At 44.9% G+C, this 20,132-nt stretch overlaps 2 protein-coding genes and 2 non-coding genes across 13 annotated transcripts in view; 1 reads left to right on the top strand and 3 right to left on the bottom strand.

Annotated features, from left to right (window-relative positions):
* Positions 1–10,727, bottom strand: part of wnt5b (wingless-type MMTV integration site family, member 5b) — a 48,229-nt gene extending 37,502 nt beyond the window's left edge. The window contains exons 1-2 of one of the 2 annotated variants that reach the window (XM_077544927.1): positions 10,341–10,727; positions 10,211–10,245 (exon numbers count right to left, since the gene is read on the bottom strand). The gene's annotated coding sequence lies outside the window, so the exon portion shown is untranslated. Of the gene's footprint in view, positions 1–10,210 lie in introns of both variants that reach the window. The other variant, XM_077544926.1, reaches the window with a different exon arrangement.
* trnag-gcc (transfer RNA glycine (anticodon GCC)) lies at positions 2,548–2,618 on the top strand. The gene has a single exon. It is a non-coding gene; the product is annotated as a tRNA-Gly (tRNA).
* A 35-nt stretch (positions 10,728–10,762) lies between the features above and the next one.
* trnal-caa (transfer RNA leucine (anticodon CAA)) lies at positions 10,763–10,872 on the bottom strand. The gene is made up of 2 exons: positions 10,835–10,872; positions 10,763–10,808 (listed from the first exon to the last, which is right to left on the bottom strand). It is a non-coding gene; the product is annotated as a tRNA-Leu (tRNA).
* A 2,163-nt stretch (positions 10,873–13,035) lies between these two features.
* Positions 13,036–20,132, bottom strand: part of LOC144035039 (ELKS/Rab6-interacting/CAST family member 1-like) — an 88,197-nt gene continuing 81,100 nt past the window's right edge. For all 9 annotated transcript variants that reach the window (XM_077544353.1, XM_077544356.1, XM_077544354.1 and 6 more), the window contains one exon: positions 13,036–13,680. In XM_077544353.1, coding sequence (XP_077400479.1) covers positions 13,543–13,680 — 138 coding nt within the window. In that variant the 3' untranslated portion in view covers positions 13,036–13,542. The remainder of the gene's footprint in view (positions 13,681–20,132) is intronic.

Here is a 20,132-nt window from a genome sequence, read left to right as displayed (position 1 = left end):
CTCCACCCCCGCATGCTTTTTAGCGTTATAAGCTCGAAAATGTTCGATCCCCTCGTGTGGAGTGTTGAAGGTTGCAAGCCGAAAGGCTCAACAACGCGCTCCAGATGCGTCATCGCTTCCAGAAGATAAACATCTGGACATATCAAAGACGGCAAAACAATTCCGGTTGAACCTCCCACTTCGGTTATTCAGTGAATGCCGTTTAAAAAACAAAAACAAAATCGACACACCCCTGTTCAAATGCCAAATATTTGTGATGTAAAAATATGGACCAAAATACAGCATTTCAAATGTTTTTACACCATTAATATGACCTGTGACCTTTACAATTAAAGTGGAGGTCAACCTTCAACATTCCTTGACATGAATATGTTATATGTGCCCTCACTCGTCCAAACATGATATTGCGATGAATATTACATTTGTGGAAAATGAGTTATGAAGCAAAATCCATCTGATTTTATCCATCTTTGGGGGCGGCCATTTTGCCAGTTGCTGTCGACTGAAGATGACATCACAGTTGCTTAGGCGACGAGCAATCACAGCTCACCTGTTTTCTGAAGCTGCGACGTGATTGGCTGTTAACTGAGACCTGAGCAACTGTGATGTCATCTTCAGTCGACAGCAACTGGCAAAATGGCCGCCTTGTGATATTGATAAAAACGGCTGGATTTTGCTGCTTAACTCATATTCCACTAACGCAATATTAACCAGAATGCCTTCGACTAGTTTGGGCTGCATAGAACATCAGGGGTTGAATTCAAGAGTCTTGAGTAAATCTAGGCAATTAAAATAACGCAAATATTACCAGATGCGACCGTGTTGTGAACTAGTCGATCACGTTCAAAGTTAAACGTTACAATTCAAGATGTTCTTTTTCTAACATTGTTTGCTTTGTAGCAGAATGATGAAGGTTTCGTGCTAACACTGACTGATATTTGGATGTACAAGATGGAGGGAATTATGAACAGTTCAAAATAATAGTCCATGTTAGGATTTTTTTTTTCTTGCTTTCAACCAGACGCCTGGGAAAAAAAAAATTGTGACTATTATCACAATAATAAAATAAAGAAATAATTCCTAACACTGCCTACTATTTTCAACTGTTCATAATTCCCTCCATCTTATCTGAAGCCCCAATTTCAGCTAAAGGAATCAAAATACAACAACAACAAAATCCTTCTTGCTTCTTCATTATGTACCATATTCTATTTTTCGGTCACTAAGCGGCGATGCAGCCTCCCCTTGGATCTCTTCCTTGGCTCCTTCACTCGCCAAAAATTCCCAGCATTCCTCTTACATTCCCTCCTCCTCCTCCTCCTCCTCCTCCTCTTCCTCTGGTGTCCATCGTTTGGAGGTCATGACTGCTTCCAGCTCTCTCCATTCTAACCCCCCCCCCAGCCCTACTTCTACCCAGCATGCCAGTGGTGGCGGGGCGCCGGCTTGAGACCTCCACCCCCAGCGGGGCGGCTGCAGCTCAGCCTGGCTGGCATGGCGGGCGGCCTGGAACACCTCCAGCACACGCACACACGCACGCGCACACGCACGCAAAAAGCGCATGCACAATGGCTTCCTGTCTGCTTCACGCTGGTCATTATTACACTGTACACAATGCACAATGTTCACAATCCTTTTGGAATACAAGTCCAGAAATGCAGAATGTATTTTGCAATAAAAATAGGATATGGCGACAAAGCTGCCAAACAGATAATAGACGGTCAAAAAATAGAAATGCGTCCCACAGGGAAAGAGGTAGAAAAGAGCGGGCGAGAGAGAGAGAGAGAGAGAGAGGAGAGAGAGAGAGAGAGAGAGAGAGAGAGAGAGAGAGAGAGAGAGAGGAGAGAGAGAGAGAGAGAGAGAGAGAGAGAGAGAGAGAGAGAGAGAGAGAGAGAGAGAGAGAGAGAAGAGTGTGTGTGTGAGGGAGCGAAAGAGAGAAATGGCGGGGGCCTCAGTAATTTGGTATTTCCTTTCTGGACATAGGAGGAAGGGCCATTGCCCTGGAGTGCACACACACACACACAAGCGCACATTGAGCTCTTTTAATGACCCTTAAATGTGGCTTTCGGTGCTGAAGCCTGAGAGAAAAAAGGAGAAAGGTAAACGGTAGTCTCAGCATGGATGGCGGCTCAAGGTTTGGGTTAGGGTTGCATTCATTTGGCCACCCCAAAAAGTCAACAGACGTACGGCACATCCTCAACATGAGGGGTACCAAAGGGGTACACGCACGCACGCACGCACGCACGCACGCACGCACCAACCAATGCCGGGGTTCAAATGGAGGTTAGACCTTCAGGCTCTCGGGCTCAAAGAGAGACAGAGAGAGAATTCATAAGCAGCCAGGCACACACACTGCTGGGATTACTGCGAGCACACGCACGCGTACAAGCACGGGCGGTGGGAAGGGGGTGTGGAAAGAAGACTAAAAAGAAGGAAAAGATTGTTGTTTTTTTAGTACAACAGATAAAGGAGAGATTTCGTATTATTTTTTCGTTACCCGTCACTGTGGTGTCACGTATTTGTCTCACTTACTAAAGATGAATACATCAAGCATTGGTGGTTCAGTGGTAGAATTCTCGCCTGCCACGCGGGAGGCCCGGGTTCGATTCCCGGCCAATGCATCGAACTTTTCATTTTTATCTTCCCCAAAGTCTAAGCTAACATTCGGTCGACATTTTAAACCACCAACAGACAGACTTGGGAAAATCTGTGATACTATATCACCGATACCACAAGCCGTCACTCACACTCGTGTTCAGACTGAGACAACACTTAACTGGACTTGTTTTACAGGGTGGCCTAACCCATTTTTTTGTGGTTAACAGGTATTGAAGGTTTACCCTTGTTGTTAAAAAAAAAACATGATAGGCTTATTATTATTTCTTTGAAGTGACTGTGTAAAAGTTAGATGTCGCTACATCAATGAATACTTTTTGAAGCGCGCACACTACATTGACTCAAAGATAAGACACGTCGCAAGCCTACCATCAATTCTTATTTTGCTCAAACAAACACACATCTTGGGGAGCAACGACGACCTGGCAGCCCGTGTGACGTCTGGCAAGAGCCGCCGAAACACGGAGCGAGCTGGATTTAGCCGGAGCAGCTAATGAGAGCGGCTAGGGGTTGTTCGTCGGAGCCAAAGCCAAAGTGGCTAACAAGAGCGGCTAGCGGGAGAAGCAGCTAACAAGAGCGGCTAGCGGTAATTAGTCGGAACCATAGCCGAAGTGGCTAACAAGAGCGGCTAGCGGGAGAAGCTAGGAACAGCTAACAAACGCGGCTAGCGGTAATTAGTCTGTGTCATAGTGGCTAACAAGAGCGGCTAGCGGGAGAAGCTAGGAGCAGCTAGCAAGAGCGGCTAGCGTTAGTTAGTCAGAGCCATAGCCGAAGTGGCTAACAAGAGCGGCTAGCGGGAGAAGCTAGGAGCAGCTAGCAAGAGCGGCTAGCGTTAGTTAGTCGGAGCCATAGCCGGAGTGGCTAACAAGAGCGGCTAGCATTAGAAGCAGCTAACAAGAGCGGCTAGCGGTAATTAGTTGGAGCCATAGCCGAAGTGGCTAACAAGAGCGGCTAGCGGGAGCAGCTAGCAAGAGCGGCTAGCGTTAGTTAGTCGGAGCTATAGCTGAAGTGGCTAGCAAGAGCGGCTAGCGGGAGAAGCTAGGAGCAGCTAGCAAGAGCGGCTAGCGTTAGTTAGTCGGAGCCATAGCCGGAGTGGCTAACAAGAGCGGCTAGCGGTAGAAGCAGCTAACAAGAGCGGCTAGCGGTAATTAGTTGGAGCCATAGCCGAAGTGGCTAACAAGAGCGGCTAGCGGTAGAAACAGCTAACAAGAGCGGCTAGTGGTAATTAGTTGGAGCCATAGCCGAAGTGGCTAACAAGAGCGGCTAGCGGGAGAAGCTAGGAGCAGCTAGCAAGAGCGGCTAGCGTTAGTTAGTCAGAGCCATAGCTGAAGTGGCTAACAAGAGCGGCTAGCGGGAGAAGCTAGGAGCAGCTAGCAAGAGCGGCTAGCGTTAGTTAGTCGGAGCCATAGCCGGAGTGGCTAACAAGAGCGGCTAGCGGTAGAAGCAGCTAACAAGAGCGGCTAGCGGTAATTAGTTGGAGCCATAGCCGAAGTGGCTAACAAGAGCGGCTAGCGGGAGAAGCTAGGAGCAGCTAGCAAGAGCGGCTAGCGTTAGTTAGTCAGAGCCATAGCTGAAGTGGCTAACAAGAGCGGCTAGCGGGAGAAGCTAGGAGCAGCTAGCAAGAGCGGCTAGCGTTAGTTAGTCGGAGCCATAGCCGGAGTGGCTAACAAGAGCGGCTAGCGGTAGAAGCAGCTAACAAGAGCGGCTAGCGGTAATTAGTTGGAGCCATAGCCGAAGTGGCTAACAAGAACGGCCAGCGGTAGAAGCAGCTAACAAGAGTGGCTAGTGGTAATTAGTTGGAGCCATAGCCGAAGCGGCTAACAAGAGCGGCTAGCGGGAGAAGCTAGGAGCAGCTAGCAAGAGCGGCTCGCGTTAGTTAGTCGGAGCCATAGCCGAAGTGGCTAACGAAAGCGGCTAGCAGTAGTTAGCATATATGTGAGAAAAATGTACGTTTATGTGATGAATGAATAATTAGTTCACCACTAGATGGCGCTGGAGATTACACACTTGCAGATTTTCACTATCAGCTAATAACCTATAAAACAATAATACAGATCGTAGCAATTTATTGTATTAGCTTGTTAAAAATACAAGGGAAGCGGAATTTGAAAAAAAGAAAGAAAAATATTCCGTATTAAATTGCAATCGCGATATTGAGGGTAAAAGATTAGATTGTTTTCCAAAATCATTCACTGTACTTGTGATGTGTGGATGGATGACAGACAGGTGAAGGATGGATGGTCGGCGAGGGCGGCGGGGGGTCTCTGGTGGTCTTTGATCGTCCCGGCAGAAATAATCAACAAAGCCCTCAAGCTGGACTTGCGTGTGTGTGTGTGTGTGCGTGCGTGGGGGGGGGGGTGTTGAGGGGGGGGGTGTGGCTGCGTGCCAACACTAACTCCCACCAGGAGCACGATCAAAGACTGTACACCCTCTCTCTCTTTTTCAATCTCACTCTATCATATTCTCTCCATCCTCCTGCTCTCACGTCACCTGTAAAACGTTTGTGTGGTACAAAAAAAAAAAGTTTTACAACAAAAAACGAGAAAACACACACGCACGCACGCAAATAAGGATGGTAAAAAAAAGTTGACTCGGTCGGAACGTTGACACCATTTTGACCCCAAAGCTTCTCCGGCGCCATCTTTTGGACATTTCAAATGCAAATGCGAATCGCTTTGGCTTGCAAACGTGCTCCAATGAATCCCCAAATTCCAGCCTCTCCTTCCTTCTGCATCCTTCACTCCATCGTCATCACACTCCATTTCTCGACCATGTTTCCAATCCTGCCTCCCTCTCCATGTCACGCACACACACGCACACACGCGCACACACACACGCTGGAGCAGTAGTCATTCTACTTATAGCCTTGCCATAAATCAACCTGTCATTCTCCGTCATGCTGGCTGCATTTCGCTGGTGGGGCGAGTGGCAAACACACACGCACACACACACGCACGCACAAACACGCATTTACGAGTGAGGGACGGCAACGAGCACGTTTACACGTAAACACACAAAGACAAACACAAAAGAGTCCGGAGGGAGCTCAAGAAATGCAGCGACTCACATATTGGTTACGACTTTTGTGAATACAAAATATGTTCCCACATACTCAAGATGTTGTTGTAGACGTCTGATATCGAAAAGAACGGTTCTTTCTAAAAGTTGAATGACTGATGTAGGAGCCCTGAGGAACCCCAGAATTTGATAGAGCTATAAACGAAAATTATAATCATTAAAATGTTTTTTTTTTCTCTTCAGATTAGAGATGTTATTATGGACGTCTTTTATCGGTGCAAAAACGGCATGACTGGCATAGGAGCCCTGAGGAGTCCCAGGATTTCACTGCACATTTCAGAGCGGCCTTTTATCGCGGGCGGCCCGACGGACACCCGTGATTATGATTTTGTGCTCAGATTTGGTCCATGTTTGTAAATAAAAATGAGAGTGACACAAAGCGCGCTTACATTGATCAGCTTTGGATGATTACGGCGTGCGCAGGTGTACCTAATCAAGTGTCCAACGAGCGTGTGGCGGTTTCCGAAGAAAAAAATAGAAGATGGTACGACCCCTCTGGGGCTCAGTGGTGGGTGCAGTCGCTGATTATCCTCCATTATGATGATGGTTATGATGGTCATTTAATGGAGTGCTAACATGCAGAGTCAGTGATTCGGGCGCAAAATGACGGTTATTGTTATGCGCCATTTATTTGAAGTACGGCGCGCGTACAGTAAACAAGAGTGATGGATTATCATTATTTCCCGACACCGTGTCACGTCTCATATCTCCTTGGGCATGAGCAAGATGACCATTTTTTTTTTTTTTTTAAATTTATGACCTTCACTCCAGGCTCGCCGGCCACTTTATTAGGTACCCGTAATGGCAGTTCAAACCCGAGTCGGGGAGGCGTATATCTTTCCAAGGTCGCATCTCAGGCTTTTGCTATCTTACACAAGTCGTCTTCGTCTGCATTCTTCTCTCATCCTCCCTTCATCCCAGACGCGCGCACGTGCACGCACACACGCACGCACTCTCCAGAGATGTGTCCCGTCGCTCTGACCTCCCTCTCGCTCTCTGGGGACCGTTGGCCGTCTGCCCGGCTCTCTTCTCTTTCTTTCCTTCTCTCTTTCTCCTTTGTATCTTTGGTCTTTGTCGGCTCTATCACTCCATCTATTGATTTATCTATTTTTCTAATCTCCTTTTGTCTCGCCTCTCCTGTGCCCCCCCACCCCCCCAGCCGCACCTCTTTCACCCCCCCCCCCCACCCCTCTTCCTCTGTTGCACGTATTTCGCGCACGGTCTTATCGCTTCATCCTCTCGGCTGTCATCCGTACACTTATCTCCTCGTCCCCGCTCCTGTTTGAAGCCCCTCCCCCTTTTCTTTTATCTGCTTGCTGCTGCTGTGGCAGAGGAACACTGCTGGGCTCGGCTGCCCCTCTCTGGGCACGGTGCCCACAGAGGGTGGGTAAGATGGAGGAGGGGGCAAAAGGGGGGTGGGGGGGGGGGGTTTTGTCTGTGTTGACAGAATGGAGCATATTTCTGTTGAGTCATATTTGCTAAGAGTTAAAGCTAAAGCATGTGTTTTGAATTTTGCTGGAGAATGTCACTGCATTTGCAATATGTAGCTCTGGGAACGGCAGAGACAAGATTGCTCGATTTTGCCGTTTGTTGGCATTTGTTTTGAGTAAAAAGAATATATTTTGCTTGTTTTTAAGCATTGATATCATGCTAGTTATGAACGTTTAGCGACACAGACAAACAATATAAAAAAACTCACAGGCGTATATTCTTTATCCTCTGAAACTCATTTTCTTCTGTTTCACACTGCCCCCTGGTGGCCAAGGCGCGCAAACCATTGAATTAAAGCTGCAATTGTGGAATTTGTCACTTTTTTTTTTTTTTACTGGCGACTGCCACCTCGTTGTCAAGCTCGTGCAAAGTAAACGCTTCGATTTGTCACGTTTCTTGGAGTCTGCTCATCTTTTTCACCGTCCATCCGCTTGCCTGCTGCAGGCCCCGCCCCCGCCCCCGCCCCCGCAGCCTCCAACTGCTTTCCCGGTACAATCTTGCTGGTCTTATGGGTGGAATCGAGGCTTCCTGACTACCATTGCCGCTAGCGGGGGGTCTGATAACCGGAAAAAAGCAGGCCGGCGTTGCCAAATATTCATTTTCAAATATTTCATTTTCAGCCACACAGGACAGAAGCCATTTGGAATTCAATTTCCTACACGGAGCAGCTTTAATGTATGAAATCACAACGCACAAACTGCGCAATTCTTTACATTCTATTTATGATGTTTTTGCCGGCTGTTTTTCAAAAATTCATATGCAAAATTGCTATTTATGTTATTGTTACCCTGAATCTGATTAATAGCATTTACTTCCATTTCAATTGGCAACGTCAACTTCAGAGTGTTTTGAGTTGCGAGCGTGGTCATGGGACAAATTAAAAGTAGTAAATCAAGGCAACATTGAATTGTCATTTTGAGCAGAAAATGAAAAGTGGCCAAAAAGTAAAGAAGGTGGAGTGTTTTTATTTTCTCGACCTTTATCCACATTTGATCATCAACCACTACATAAAAACGGACTCCTGCCACAACTTGTCTCGTGGAGCTCACTCACCCCCCTTTGGCTCGCCCCCCTTGCTCTGCATGTCCACTACTGCACTAGTGAAGTGTCAGTAATGCAGCGCCATCTGTCTGTCAACTGTTTTACTGCAATGACTACCGCTTAGCTTCTCCAGTAGTCCACGTCTCTCTAGGAGATAATACACACTGACATAAGGGGGCCAATTATTTATTTAATTGTTTTTTTTTGTTTGTTTTTTAAGCAGACTGCCAACCATCACCAGCCTGTGCATTTGCAAAATTAAAAATACATTGCAGTTTCACTTGAAACATATTTATTGTAGTTAACCCTGATTGAGTTCGTGGCAGCAGCTGTAAAAATAAGACTGTTTGTCCTAAATATATTTCTAAACTACTTTAAAAAAAAAAAGGGTTTTTTTTAGAGCTTTTTTTGTGTGGGATGTTTGGAGATGTTGTAGTTACAAGGAGTCACCAGTAGACGTCAGTGTTTCTTCCCATCAAACCCACGGTGTTCACATCATTATTCATATGGACTACACACACTAAGTGCTGTGAGAAGATCAATTAAAAAAAAAATATATATATAATGTATTGTATTTCATTAGATCTAATAAAGTGATTTTAATCCAAAGGGAGAACATTTGTTGTATTTACATCACTTTGCAAGGCAACATTGCACGTAGACACAAACAAATACTTTCTATTGCATTTGTCCGCTGCTAAAACATGCTTAAATGACAAAATACACAGAGACTAAGCTGCTCTACTTTGAATTAAAATGCAGTGTTGAAGAGAAAAAAAAAAAAAACAGAGGTTAAATTGGTCATGTGGCGGCGGTGACAAAACGCAGGCCGCCAGCCAGCGCCTTTTATATAGACAATGTCTACAATTATGTGCATAGTACTGCTTGTGTAAAATCCACACGCATACATTGGTCAGGATTGAAGCCAAAATATGCCAGGCCTCGCCCCGGCAGCCACCGTGATGACATCACCGCAGTGTCTGAAACTCCTCGTCTATCAAAGAAATAGCCATATTCGCAGTTTAAGCGTGTTAGCATCCTTGAGGGATTGGTCCCCAACGGCTCATGGGGGGCGGGGGGGGGGGGGCTGGACCTGTCTTGCCTCACGCTGACACACGTGGAGGGGGTCAAGCCCATTCCCAAATGGAGAAGAATTCCCAGGATGCACATCAACCAATCAGGGATCATCATTCAAAGAAACTCTTCAAATGGCCACAGACTTCACATGCACCTCAATGTGTGTGTGTGTGTGTGCGTGCGTGCGTGTGTTAGTCGTTGGGGCTCCCATAGGTAAAGAAATGCCGCACTTATGTCCCATTTAAATGCTGATTTGTTTGCGGCTTGCACTTGCGTAGTTCAGGAGACACTTTTAGAGGTGAGTTGAAGTGTGGACAGCGACACAGATAATAAAGCAAGGAGACTTGAAAGGATGAATAAAAAGTAACTGAAAATACTTTTTAAAGGTTACATGACAACTAGCGCAAGCCGAAGTAGTGTAGGGGCATTTGTGTGATGAACTGGAGGTCAAAGGGCACCATCAAATGCAATCAGGCCTTCTAATCCGTGTCTAAATGCTTCCACAAGTTTGTATTAAACATCTCCAAACAGAAATTCCTGACCCGGGCGATGCATCGTTGCATCAAAACAAATCTTCCACGCTGAGGGAAACATTTGTGTATCATTTCCACCCAAAATAGAAAGCAGGCTGCACCGCACAGTGCGACGGGCAAGCATTCATTGAGGAGGCTAAAAACACACACATTGCACTCCACTACTGTCACACATTTGACATATAGCCACTTTTCTCCACATTTAGCCTAAACTTAGCATGTGGACTTACACAGCAACTTCACATGATATATATGATAAGCACACAATTACTGCTGCACTGTGACATGACAAAACACACACAGAAACGCACTCTTCACAAATAATACAAGATAGAAATAGGATATAAAATATGTAAAATAATAGTTATTTTTCTTACCTTATGTGCCCGAATCCTTTTGTTGAACTTGAAGTCTGTCCAAAGTGCAAAAAAATTAAAAAATAAAAGTGTTGAAAGTGTGAGACAGAAACCCACTTTATTGCCGTTTCTCTATTTTGACAGATAGCACCTTAAAGTCCACTTTTTGGGGTCACACAAAGTCAATTTACGACCAATAGAAGCGATTACAACGAGTGTCCGTTGAGGGAGGATTCGGAAAGTCCTTCAAAGTCCAACGTAATGAGAAAGACGAACCCGAACCGGCGCCCTCCGATCAACAGGTGTCAGGAATAATTCATAAGAACAACGAAAAAGAAAATAAGTCCTCCAACACGGGTAGAAACTAGAAAAAGAAGAAAAGTAGAAAGTTGCTTAAGACACAATCCAACAAGCTAGATAGTTTTTTCATGTCGCGACCCAAAAAGTTGTGGTTCCGACTGTCGAATCTGCTCCTCCGTGCAGCGTGTCAAAATGGGGAGGAAGAAGACGGAGTGGGTGTTTCTACAGGGGGAAGGTGTGTCCATCAAAGTGGACCAGAATGGGGGCGAAAAATGTCAGGAGTGGGATTTGAACCCACGCCTCCATTCGGAGACCAGAAAGCCCACCGCGTGGAAGGGATCGAACCTTGAGTCTGGCGCCTTAGACCGCTCGGCCATCCTGACACGTGTAGAACTCACTAGCGTAACACGTCAAGTATCCTAATCAAACATATCCCGCCTCAACCCATTTAATAGTTTTAGTTTAATTTTAAATATGTATTATTATTTTTTAAATGGAGCTTTTCATTTATTGTTCATAGATGGTAAACAAACGTGATAATCAATGCACATCCTGACACACACCAAAAAGACGTTAATGTGCTGACCAATTTGTGTCCAATAATAATAATAATAATAATAATAATAATGATCAATAGTACCAATTTTATTCACAAACCCTGTTAAAGTAGCACAACCTCGTCACTCTTATCACAGCAACAGGGTAACACGATTGCATCTCTGGACGAATGTTAGCTTTATTTCAGGAGTAGAAGCTAATGCTGTTCAGCTAGCTGCTACTGCTAAGAGAACAAACTCATAAAAAAAAAATCTTTAAAGGGTCTTATTCTGATCACAACAGAGTTGAATGAGGTAGAGTGAGACATTCAATCAAGGGAATTGTTATGTGGATTGTTTACAATGTGATGGGTGGGACGTAAAATGTCCTCCAATTATGGAATAATATACGTGGTTTAGAACGAAAGCCTAAAATCATGAACCTGGCAAGAGCCAGACAAGGTTATAAAATCACGCCAGGAGTGGTATTTAAACCCACACCTTGCACTTAGACCGCCTCCCTGAGATGAGCACACATTGTTGACATTACAAATTCAACATCAAAATAATCATTTTTCGAGCGACAGTACCAGACAAATGTATGAGTCATTGAGGCAGCCATTTTGTGTCCAAACGTTAGCAGAGCAGCCATTTTGTGTCAAAAGCATCCAAAATGATCCCAAATTCATTCACCTTGTTTAGTATCATCTTATTGGTTGTGTTTGGAGCAGAAAAAGTTTGTGTGTGCACAGCATACTAGTTAATTTAATGTACATATATTAATACAATCTATCAATATTGCGTAAAAATAAAATAAATCCTCAGGCAATTCGTGAACATCTTTTTATTAAGGGTGAAAGCTTTCGAAACACATCAGAACACAAACCATTCATTTAGAGAGCAGAATTCTAGAGTATGTGGAAGGGAGGTGAATCCTTGAGTTCGGAACCCGCAGCAGTCCCGACATACCGAAAGAGCGCAATTCCAACCAAGGTCGCGCCAACCCGCATCTTCTTCTTGATGTTTGGCGTGCCGGCGGCTAACGGCTCAATTTAGCAGCTCTGCTCCTCTCACGTTGTTTGGATTTGTGCTCGAGTCCGTAGACGTTTATTCGGGTCCCTCTCTTATAAATCGGCTTCTTCTAAATGCTCCAGCAAACGCGTTATCTCAAGGACATCGGTGTTTTTGTGCAGCGGATCATCGATACCAGCGATTGTTATCAGGTGCGCTCCACACCGGGTGCGTGTCGGCTCCCTCGCAGTTTGTTGCATTTAAGGCCCGCGTTTTTGATTGCAATCTGGTATTGGATAGAATGAAAAGGCGGCGTAATTGTCCGTCTGCTGCCCAATCAATCCCCAATAATAAAACACGGCTGCATTTATCATCATTTGCATGCGTGTGAGGCTAAATATTTGCGTGGCGTATTTATTTACTGTGATAAGACTCATTAATGTGCGTGATTTAGTGCAGATCCACGAGCGGTTTACTTTGGAGCGCCTCGTTGGCCGCGCTGCATGTTTTCCCCCCTGAATGCGCCTCTATATGCGCGACCTGAAGCCTGCAACTCCAATAGGGAAGTCAAAGAGCTCAAACGATTACATAAACACCGAGCAGGGGTTCGAATGTAGTCCGATGATAAGTTTTAGAGCACATGCTCGCTTCTTCCATCCGCTGTGGCGTTTTTTTTTACGACAGTAGATGGAGAAAGCAGAACCATATGTGAAGGACAGGTAAACGTGGCTTTTATACATCGGAAGGTGGAAAGAATGTTAAGTGCAAGAGGAAGAGACGCTCGCAAAGGGCAGATAGGGAAGAGCCAGCCCAGGGATGGCGTCATCGCGGTGGGAGGAAAATAAAGCGGCGGCGGCGGCGGCCGGGTCAAGATAAGCCGACGTGCGCCAAGCGAGCCGATAACAAAAGCAGTGGGAATGTTTGAAGCTCCGTTTGGGGACGTTTGTCTTTACAGTGGCATCATTAGGCGTGTTAGGAAATGCTCTTTCACAGTCAACAAAAGATAGATCTGCTTTTTATTCCATTTCAATTCTTCTTTTCCATCCACAGTCGCGAGACTTCTACTTAAGCAGTCAACATTTCAAACGTCTTCTGCTGGTGACAACAAAGCACACGATCATACAATTGCAATTCAAACATCTGACATTTATACCGATTTATATATATTAGCAAAAGCAAAATATTTATATTCTCTCCCTCCCCGCCCAGAAAGAAAAACAAAACCGATTCCTCCTTGTGTTAATCGTCCACACAGTTGATAGTAAAGGGATTATTGCGAGTGGCACAAACGGAAGGCCCGCCAAAAACCATAGAAGAAGAAGACGATGAAAAAGATAGCAGCATGTCGTGTCGAGACAAAATGGCCGACACAAAGAACAGTGTGCACTTTGTGTCACTCACTTTTACACGGATGAAAAACGCGTGAATGCAAGTCATTTGATGATGATGATGATGATGATGATGATGATGATGATGACGAAGAGGCGGTCTGCTTGTCCAAAGGTGTCAGCTGCTGTCCTCCAGGGCGTTGACCACCTGCTCCAAAATGTCGGGGCAGCGGTCGGCGATCTGCTGAAGCACCTGGTTGGCATACTCCTGCAGCTCCGCCCCCTCCCGCTCGCACAGCGCCAACTCCGCCTCCAACTGCGAAGCGAAGGAAAAAGCATTTTTTCCTCAACACGTCGCTTGCTCTGTTGTGTTGCATTTGATTTGATTTCCACACAAAAACAAAACAAAACCACCGCGCGGTTCCGCCCGCCCGCCCCGTGCCCAGCGGAACATTTCTGTGAGAAAGTGTCGGTTTGCTTTGGCTGCGACTGGAGCCGTCGCGTCGAACCGGACTGCCTTAACGGCCGATGCATCGGTATCAATACGAGTGCTGCTCAAGGAGCCGTGCAAAACAAGCTAGCATTAGCCAAACAGCCGCCGCGCGCGTGCGTGCGTGCGCGCGTGCGCGCGTGTGTGTGCAAACAGAGTTGAAACATTTCAAAGGTTAAACCGAAACTCATTTCAGTGATCTCATCTATTAGCCGGCAATCTCAACGGCACATTAATGCTCAAGTGTCGAACATCTGGTAGTAAACGAGCACGTTAATGAGTCGTGAAAATCACATGAAAAATATTCTGCGTCCATATACTGTATTAGCGTTTGTTTGTTTGTTCTTAATACAGCGGTGACTTGACTTTCATTTTGTTCAGTGGCCAGGCTTGTACCACAGAACGCTCAAATCATTCTTTCTTATTGAAATGAATGGAAATGCCCTTAATCCGTTCCAGCCTTACCCCAAAACCGAAAGTCCAAAAAAAAATAACTTTGAATAAGAAAAATCACACTCAATAATAGGGCTGAACTATTTTCAAAAATAATATCATTGCATTTCCCCCGCTCAATTTAATATATGCAGAGGATCAAGAATATATGCCCGTGAGTCTTCTTTAATTGTCTAAATGTGTTGTGTTCAACGAGTTGTTTTCAAATATTCCTTCCATAATGGCTTATAACACCATGACTATCGATGCTATTCCTTAGCCCAGGGGTAAGCAGTCCTGCATGCTTTTTGATGTCTCCCTCCTCCAACACAGCTGAGAGACTTCTGCAGAACGTAATGATGAGCTGATGATTGGAAACACCTGGGATGGAGGCAGGAGACACCGAAACCATGCAGGACTGCGGACTTGCCTGTCCCTGCCTTAGCCTGTCTATAGTGTTTTGCATTGCGCGTTAGCATTAAGCTAGCAGACAACGCCAAGACAAATTGATATGGTTGTTTTAAATACGTGTTGTTGTCTTAGCGGTTAATCTAAAAAGAAATAAATAAATAAAATCAGTCAATGCAAATCAAATAAAAAAATAAATAAAATAAAATGAAAAATAATGGAGTGAATGAGAGCTGGTATCTCGCAACGTTGACGACGGACCGCCGCTTGGAACTTGACCTAAATAGAACTGAAAATGTCCCGTCCAATCTTCGCAGTCACTTCTTGCGCTGTTGCGTCAGCAAACCAACAAAACATTTCCCAATTCCTAAAGCGCCTCTCAACGGCTTTGGCCGCAATTCCCCAGAAAAACACGGCCGTAAAGATAAGATCGGGCGCAGATAAAGAACGGGAGGCGTCGCCCCTCGTCTTTCTGCCTCCCGCGACCTTGACCTCGCCGACGCTCCGCACCAGATATCTGAAAATTGCAGGGACGCAACCAGACGCGTGTGAAAAAAAGGGACGTCTGTCACGGATAATGTCCCGCAATGCGCCTTGGAGGAAGTAGAAAACAAAAACCAACCCTTGACTTCCTTATTTGTGTCCTTACATCGCGAAGGTGACGACGTACGCGCTCTAGAGCGGCAAACATTGCAAGCAAGCGTGCTGGAAAAGAACCGATAAAAAGCGCACAAGATGATTTTTACTGCAGCCATTAAAGCTACATTATCATGATGGATTATCAACTGCGCATAGACGAAAAAAAAAAAAAAATATATATATATATATATATATATATATATATATGCGCTCCGACATGCCGGTTATCAGAGTAGGAATGAGGTGAGTGACGTGTGTGTCAGCGTGCGCGTACCTTGACTCATATCGCAGGCCTTGCATGTTTACATGGCGGAACGCAAATGTTGTGTCGCAAAAGACATTGTGAGTCGCAACTGCACGAGGTTCGAAATAGAACAACTCAAGCAAGTGTTTGAGGTTTTATTCCTAAAAATGATCGTCTATTACTGTTGTAAGCTACTCTGACATTCTGCACTTTGAACTCTAACACTGCACTTAAATATGGGGGGGTGGGGGGGGTAAGGAAATCAATCAAAATGCATTGTAAATAAAAAATTGAACTGAACTAAATGTTTAAAATGCTTTGTTTTAAATTTTTTACATTTATGGGCTAAAACTGAATGCAGACGTCCCAAAAAGGTTAAAAAAAAAGAATACAAAATTTACTTTCTGCCACCTCTGGCTGAAAGCTCCAAACATGATTCTTTTAGGTCCGATTTGATTTCCTTTTTTAACGTTACATTGACATCTTTTACGATTAAATACATCCATTTGTGTTGTATTTAATTCAGTAAAGAAAGAAAGAACGAAATGTTCGATTTGTGAATGATATGCAGTGGCTGACGCTTTTTTAACATCCAGCGCAGGGCATTGGTTACGCACATTTCCATTGTATTTAACTTTTAAGATCAATACGTTTGTGTTTATTTTTCAATATTTAAGTACAAATTTTCATTTCTACGCGCAATATATTTGATTCAAATCATTTTTTTAAAATCCACAATGCATTTAATCCCTGTTCTCGATCTCTTGACGTTGATTCCAACAATCCAAAAAGAGTCGCTTTTCCTTTTAGCAATTTCAATGTGAACAATTCTTTCCGTAAACGTGTTAATGGCCAATATTTGAAAATCGTCGGTTGCTTGTTTTGCATCCAACTTGCGAGTGACATCCTGCGCGCTGCGCTGGCAAGATTTCAATTTTGTTTGAAAAGAGGCGACGCTTGATTGCAATCGTGGCGGTTTGTCTTTGTAGCTTCCCAAAAGCCCGCAAGGCGCTTCGCCAACGGCGTGCGTTGCGTCCGCGTGCACAAGTCCAGTCGACGGGCTACAAAGGGAATACGAGCGGTGAAAAAAAAAAAAGCTTCGGCCGTAAAAGCCGAAGACAAACACAAATGTTTGTTTGTGTGTTGAGGGTGATTCAACTTAATGTGATAATTGCGCTTTAATATCGCATCTCCGCGGGAGGAGGCTCAAGAGAGCAGGAAATGAGATTAGGCAAATACACTCATATTCCAATGAATAATTAAAGGGAGACGTAAACAAACACGTTCCGTGTTGAGGCTTCGTCGTATCGGAGGGAAACGGCCGAATGTTCCATCCTGCATTATCAGCAGGCGTGTTGGAAAAAGTTCCACCGACGCCCTGTCCTGTTTTTGTATCGCTCATCATTCGGTGACCGCGACGCAAACACGCACGTCGACGTCTGCCAGTCTGCACTCGGGGGGGGGGCGCCGCGCTGAAAAAACAAACATGGCGCCGCTCCGAGATTGTGAAAAGTGTGACTTTCCTACCACCACGATAATAAACATATTGGCAAATTAATACCTTGTGCGCAGCTGGCAAATCCAGGTCCAGATAGGAAGAATAAAAAGTTTGGCTTTAGCCCCTGATGCTAGCTAGCTAGCTAGCTAGCTCCCTGGCAGGTAAACAAGCACCATGGGAGCTAGCTAGCACCTGAAAATAAAAACCCTGCCACAGTTTTGGCTATAGCCCCTGATGCTGGCTAGCTAGTTAGCTCCCTAGCAGGTAAACGAGAATGATTGGAGCTAGCTAAAGAGCTAGCTAGCTAGCACCTGAAAATAAAAACCCTGCCACAGTTTTGGCTATAGCCCCTGATGCTAGCTAGCTAGTTAGCTCCCTAGCAGGAGAACAAGAATGATTGGAGCTAGCTAGAGAGCTAGCTAGCTAGCACATGAAAGTAAAAACCCTGCCACAGTTTGGCTATAGCCCCTGATGCTAGCTAGCTAATTAGCTCCCTAGCAGGTAAACAAGAACGATTGGAGCTAGCTAGTTAGCTCCCTAGCAGGTAAACGAGAATGATTGGAGCTAGCTAGAGAGCTAGCTAGCTAGCACATGAAAGTAAAAACCCTGCCACAGTTTTGGCTATAGCCCCTGATGCTGGCTAGCTAGTTAGCTCCCTAGCAGGTAAACGAGAATGATTGGAGCTAGCTAGAGAGCTAGCTAGCTAGCACCTGAAAGTAAAAACCCTGCCACAGTTTTGGCTATAGCCCCTGATGCTGGCTAGCTATTTAGCTCCCTAGCAGGTAAACGAGAATGATTGGAGCTAGCTCATTACCCGCGACTTGTCCGAAATAAATAAATCGGAGGAGTGTCATTTTGACGTTTTTTTTTTTTCCTTTCTTTCCGGGGACAGACAAAATGAGACGACAATACACTCGGGATTCATAAAAGACAATAAAACACTTCATTAATTGTTCCCAGCAACAAGAAAACAGGCTCAGTCGAGCGACCTGCATACTTTCACCTCGCCCAGGAGCGGCGGTCGGAGACTCATTAGAGACGTCGTTCAGCCATGACGCTTATTATTATTATTATTGGCAGAGAAACGGCCCTCATTTTTGGAAATGCATTTTCTTTGGGATGGATGCATGCGCGCGGCCTGGCGATAATTGCACGTAAACGCTACAAACGCCAGCGGGAAGCGGCCTCGACAACGCGATGCCTTGTTGTGATTACAAAGGCGCCACGTTTGGAGGAAGAGAAAGAAAAAGAAAAAGGAAAAGAAAAAAGCCACTAAGTGACGCATGGCTGTGGCTATTGTGTGGAAATGAGTTATATTCCAGACGTGAGTGGGACATTTTGTTTTCTTTCCTGCTTTATGCTAAACAAATGCTTGAGTGTGAAAAAGATGCTTACACGAGTCATTCAAAATGTGCCTTAAAATGACTGAAGGTGACTTTTGAAAAGTCCACATGAATGTACAGCGTGTCGATGAAACGGTGGGCTTTCTTTCTTTCCGAACTTTTGTCTAGTCCAGTTAAAGTCAACCCTAAACATGTTTTGACAATTCTATGTTATATGCGACCGTACTAGTCTAAACCGGACATTCTGAGCAATATTACATTTGTGGAATGCGAGTTATGAAGCAAAATGCAGCCGTTTTTATCCATCTCAGGGGGGCGGCCATTTTGCTACTTGCTGTCGACTGAAGATGACATCACAGTTGCTCAAGGCTCAGGTCACAACCAATCACAGCTCACCTGTTTTCTGAAGTTGAGCTATGATTGGTTGAGACCTGAACGCGTATAACATATTATTGTCAATTTTTTAAAAAAAAAATTTTTATACAGTTGCTCATGAGTGGTTTGTCTTAACTCATTGACTGGCAGCCATTTTGACTGAAGCAACCCCCTTCGCTCCCGTCTGTTTTACTGGATTTGGACAGATTTTCCAAGGCCCACAGAATCTGTTTGTTCTATTGCTACAAAAACACGGAAGCTACCAAAAGAAAGATTAGAGTCTCTGTTTCAGTTTTGCAGCAATTAGCATTAGAATATAGCTACGTTTCATCATTATTCACAAATCTGCTTTAAATTGTGGGTACATGAGCTTGTTTTCAACATGGCCCTGGTTGATCTCTTATATTCCGCTGCCACCTGCTGGCCGTTTTTGTAATTACTACCATTGCTTCAACTGCTCTGTGCAGTTGAGAGGCTGCACCAAAGCCTTCTGTATTGCTTTAGCATAAAAAAAACAAACAAACGTATAAACACGTCTTTGGGACACTTAAAACATTTAAAATAGAACGTATTTATACGTAATTGTGTGTCAACAATTAACTTTAAATCTGAGAATTGCCATAACTCGCCACATTTTTAAGGTCACCACGCTGGAAAAAGAAAGCGACAGGGCCGCCAACGGTTTGTAATTTATCCTGTGATTAGCTTCACGTAGCAATCTATATTTGGTTATTCTTTCCTTTCTTCGACGCCGTCGAAAGAAATGTACAGCTGAACATACAAATGCATCCAAGCAGTGGAAAGCGCACTATAATAAGACAAGCCCACAAATCAATTTGAATTAAAAGGGTGTTTTTCTTTTTTGCACCTTCAGCCAGTGGACCGCAGAGGACCGACCTCTTGCATTTTTGGGAGAGCCGATGAAAAACACCGTCAGGAATTGTCTCGCCACTCGTGAGGACACAAGCGCGCATTTCATGAGGACGGCGAGGAAAATGGCTGCTGCGTTGGCTGCGTTTCGGATCGCGTGTCATCCTCGAATGTTTGCCGGGCAGCGACAGGAGAGGCCGCAAAGCACCACAAAAGGCGAGCAGTTACCGTGACGCTCAGATAACCGTTTCTTTCCCTATCCTCATTTTTATGTAATCCCCCCCGTGCCTCTCCCCGATGACAACTTTTCGTCAGTCAAATAAATGCTGGGCCCCTCCTTGCCTTGCCGCACATACCAGCTAGCCGTCATCCTGCTGCCAAAAAAGAAAAAAAGAAAAAGAAAAAGAGAGAACTCGAAGCCCGCGCTAAATGAAACGATGTGAACGCGGGATTGTTCCGCCGCCAGCCG

This window comes from Vanacampus margaritifer, chromosome 15 (genome assembly GCF_051991255.1).
Source record: "Vanacampus margaritifer isolate UIUO_Vmar chromosome 15, RoL_Vmar_1.0, whole genome shotgun sequence".
Lineage (NCBI taxonomy): Eukaryota > Metazoa > Chordata > Actinopteri > Syngnathiformes > Syngnathidae > Vanacampus > Vanacampus margaritifer.
This window is presented reverse-complemented; position numbering and strand designations above follow the sequence as displayed.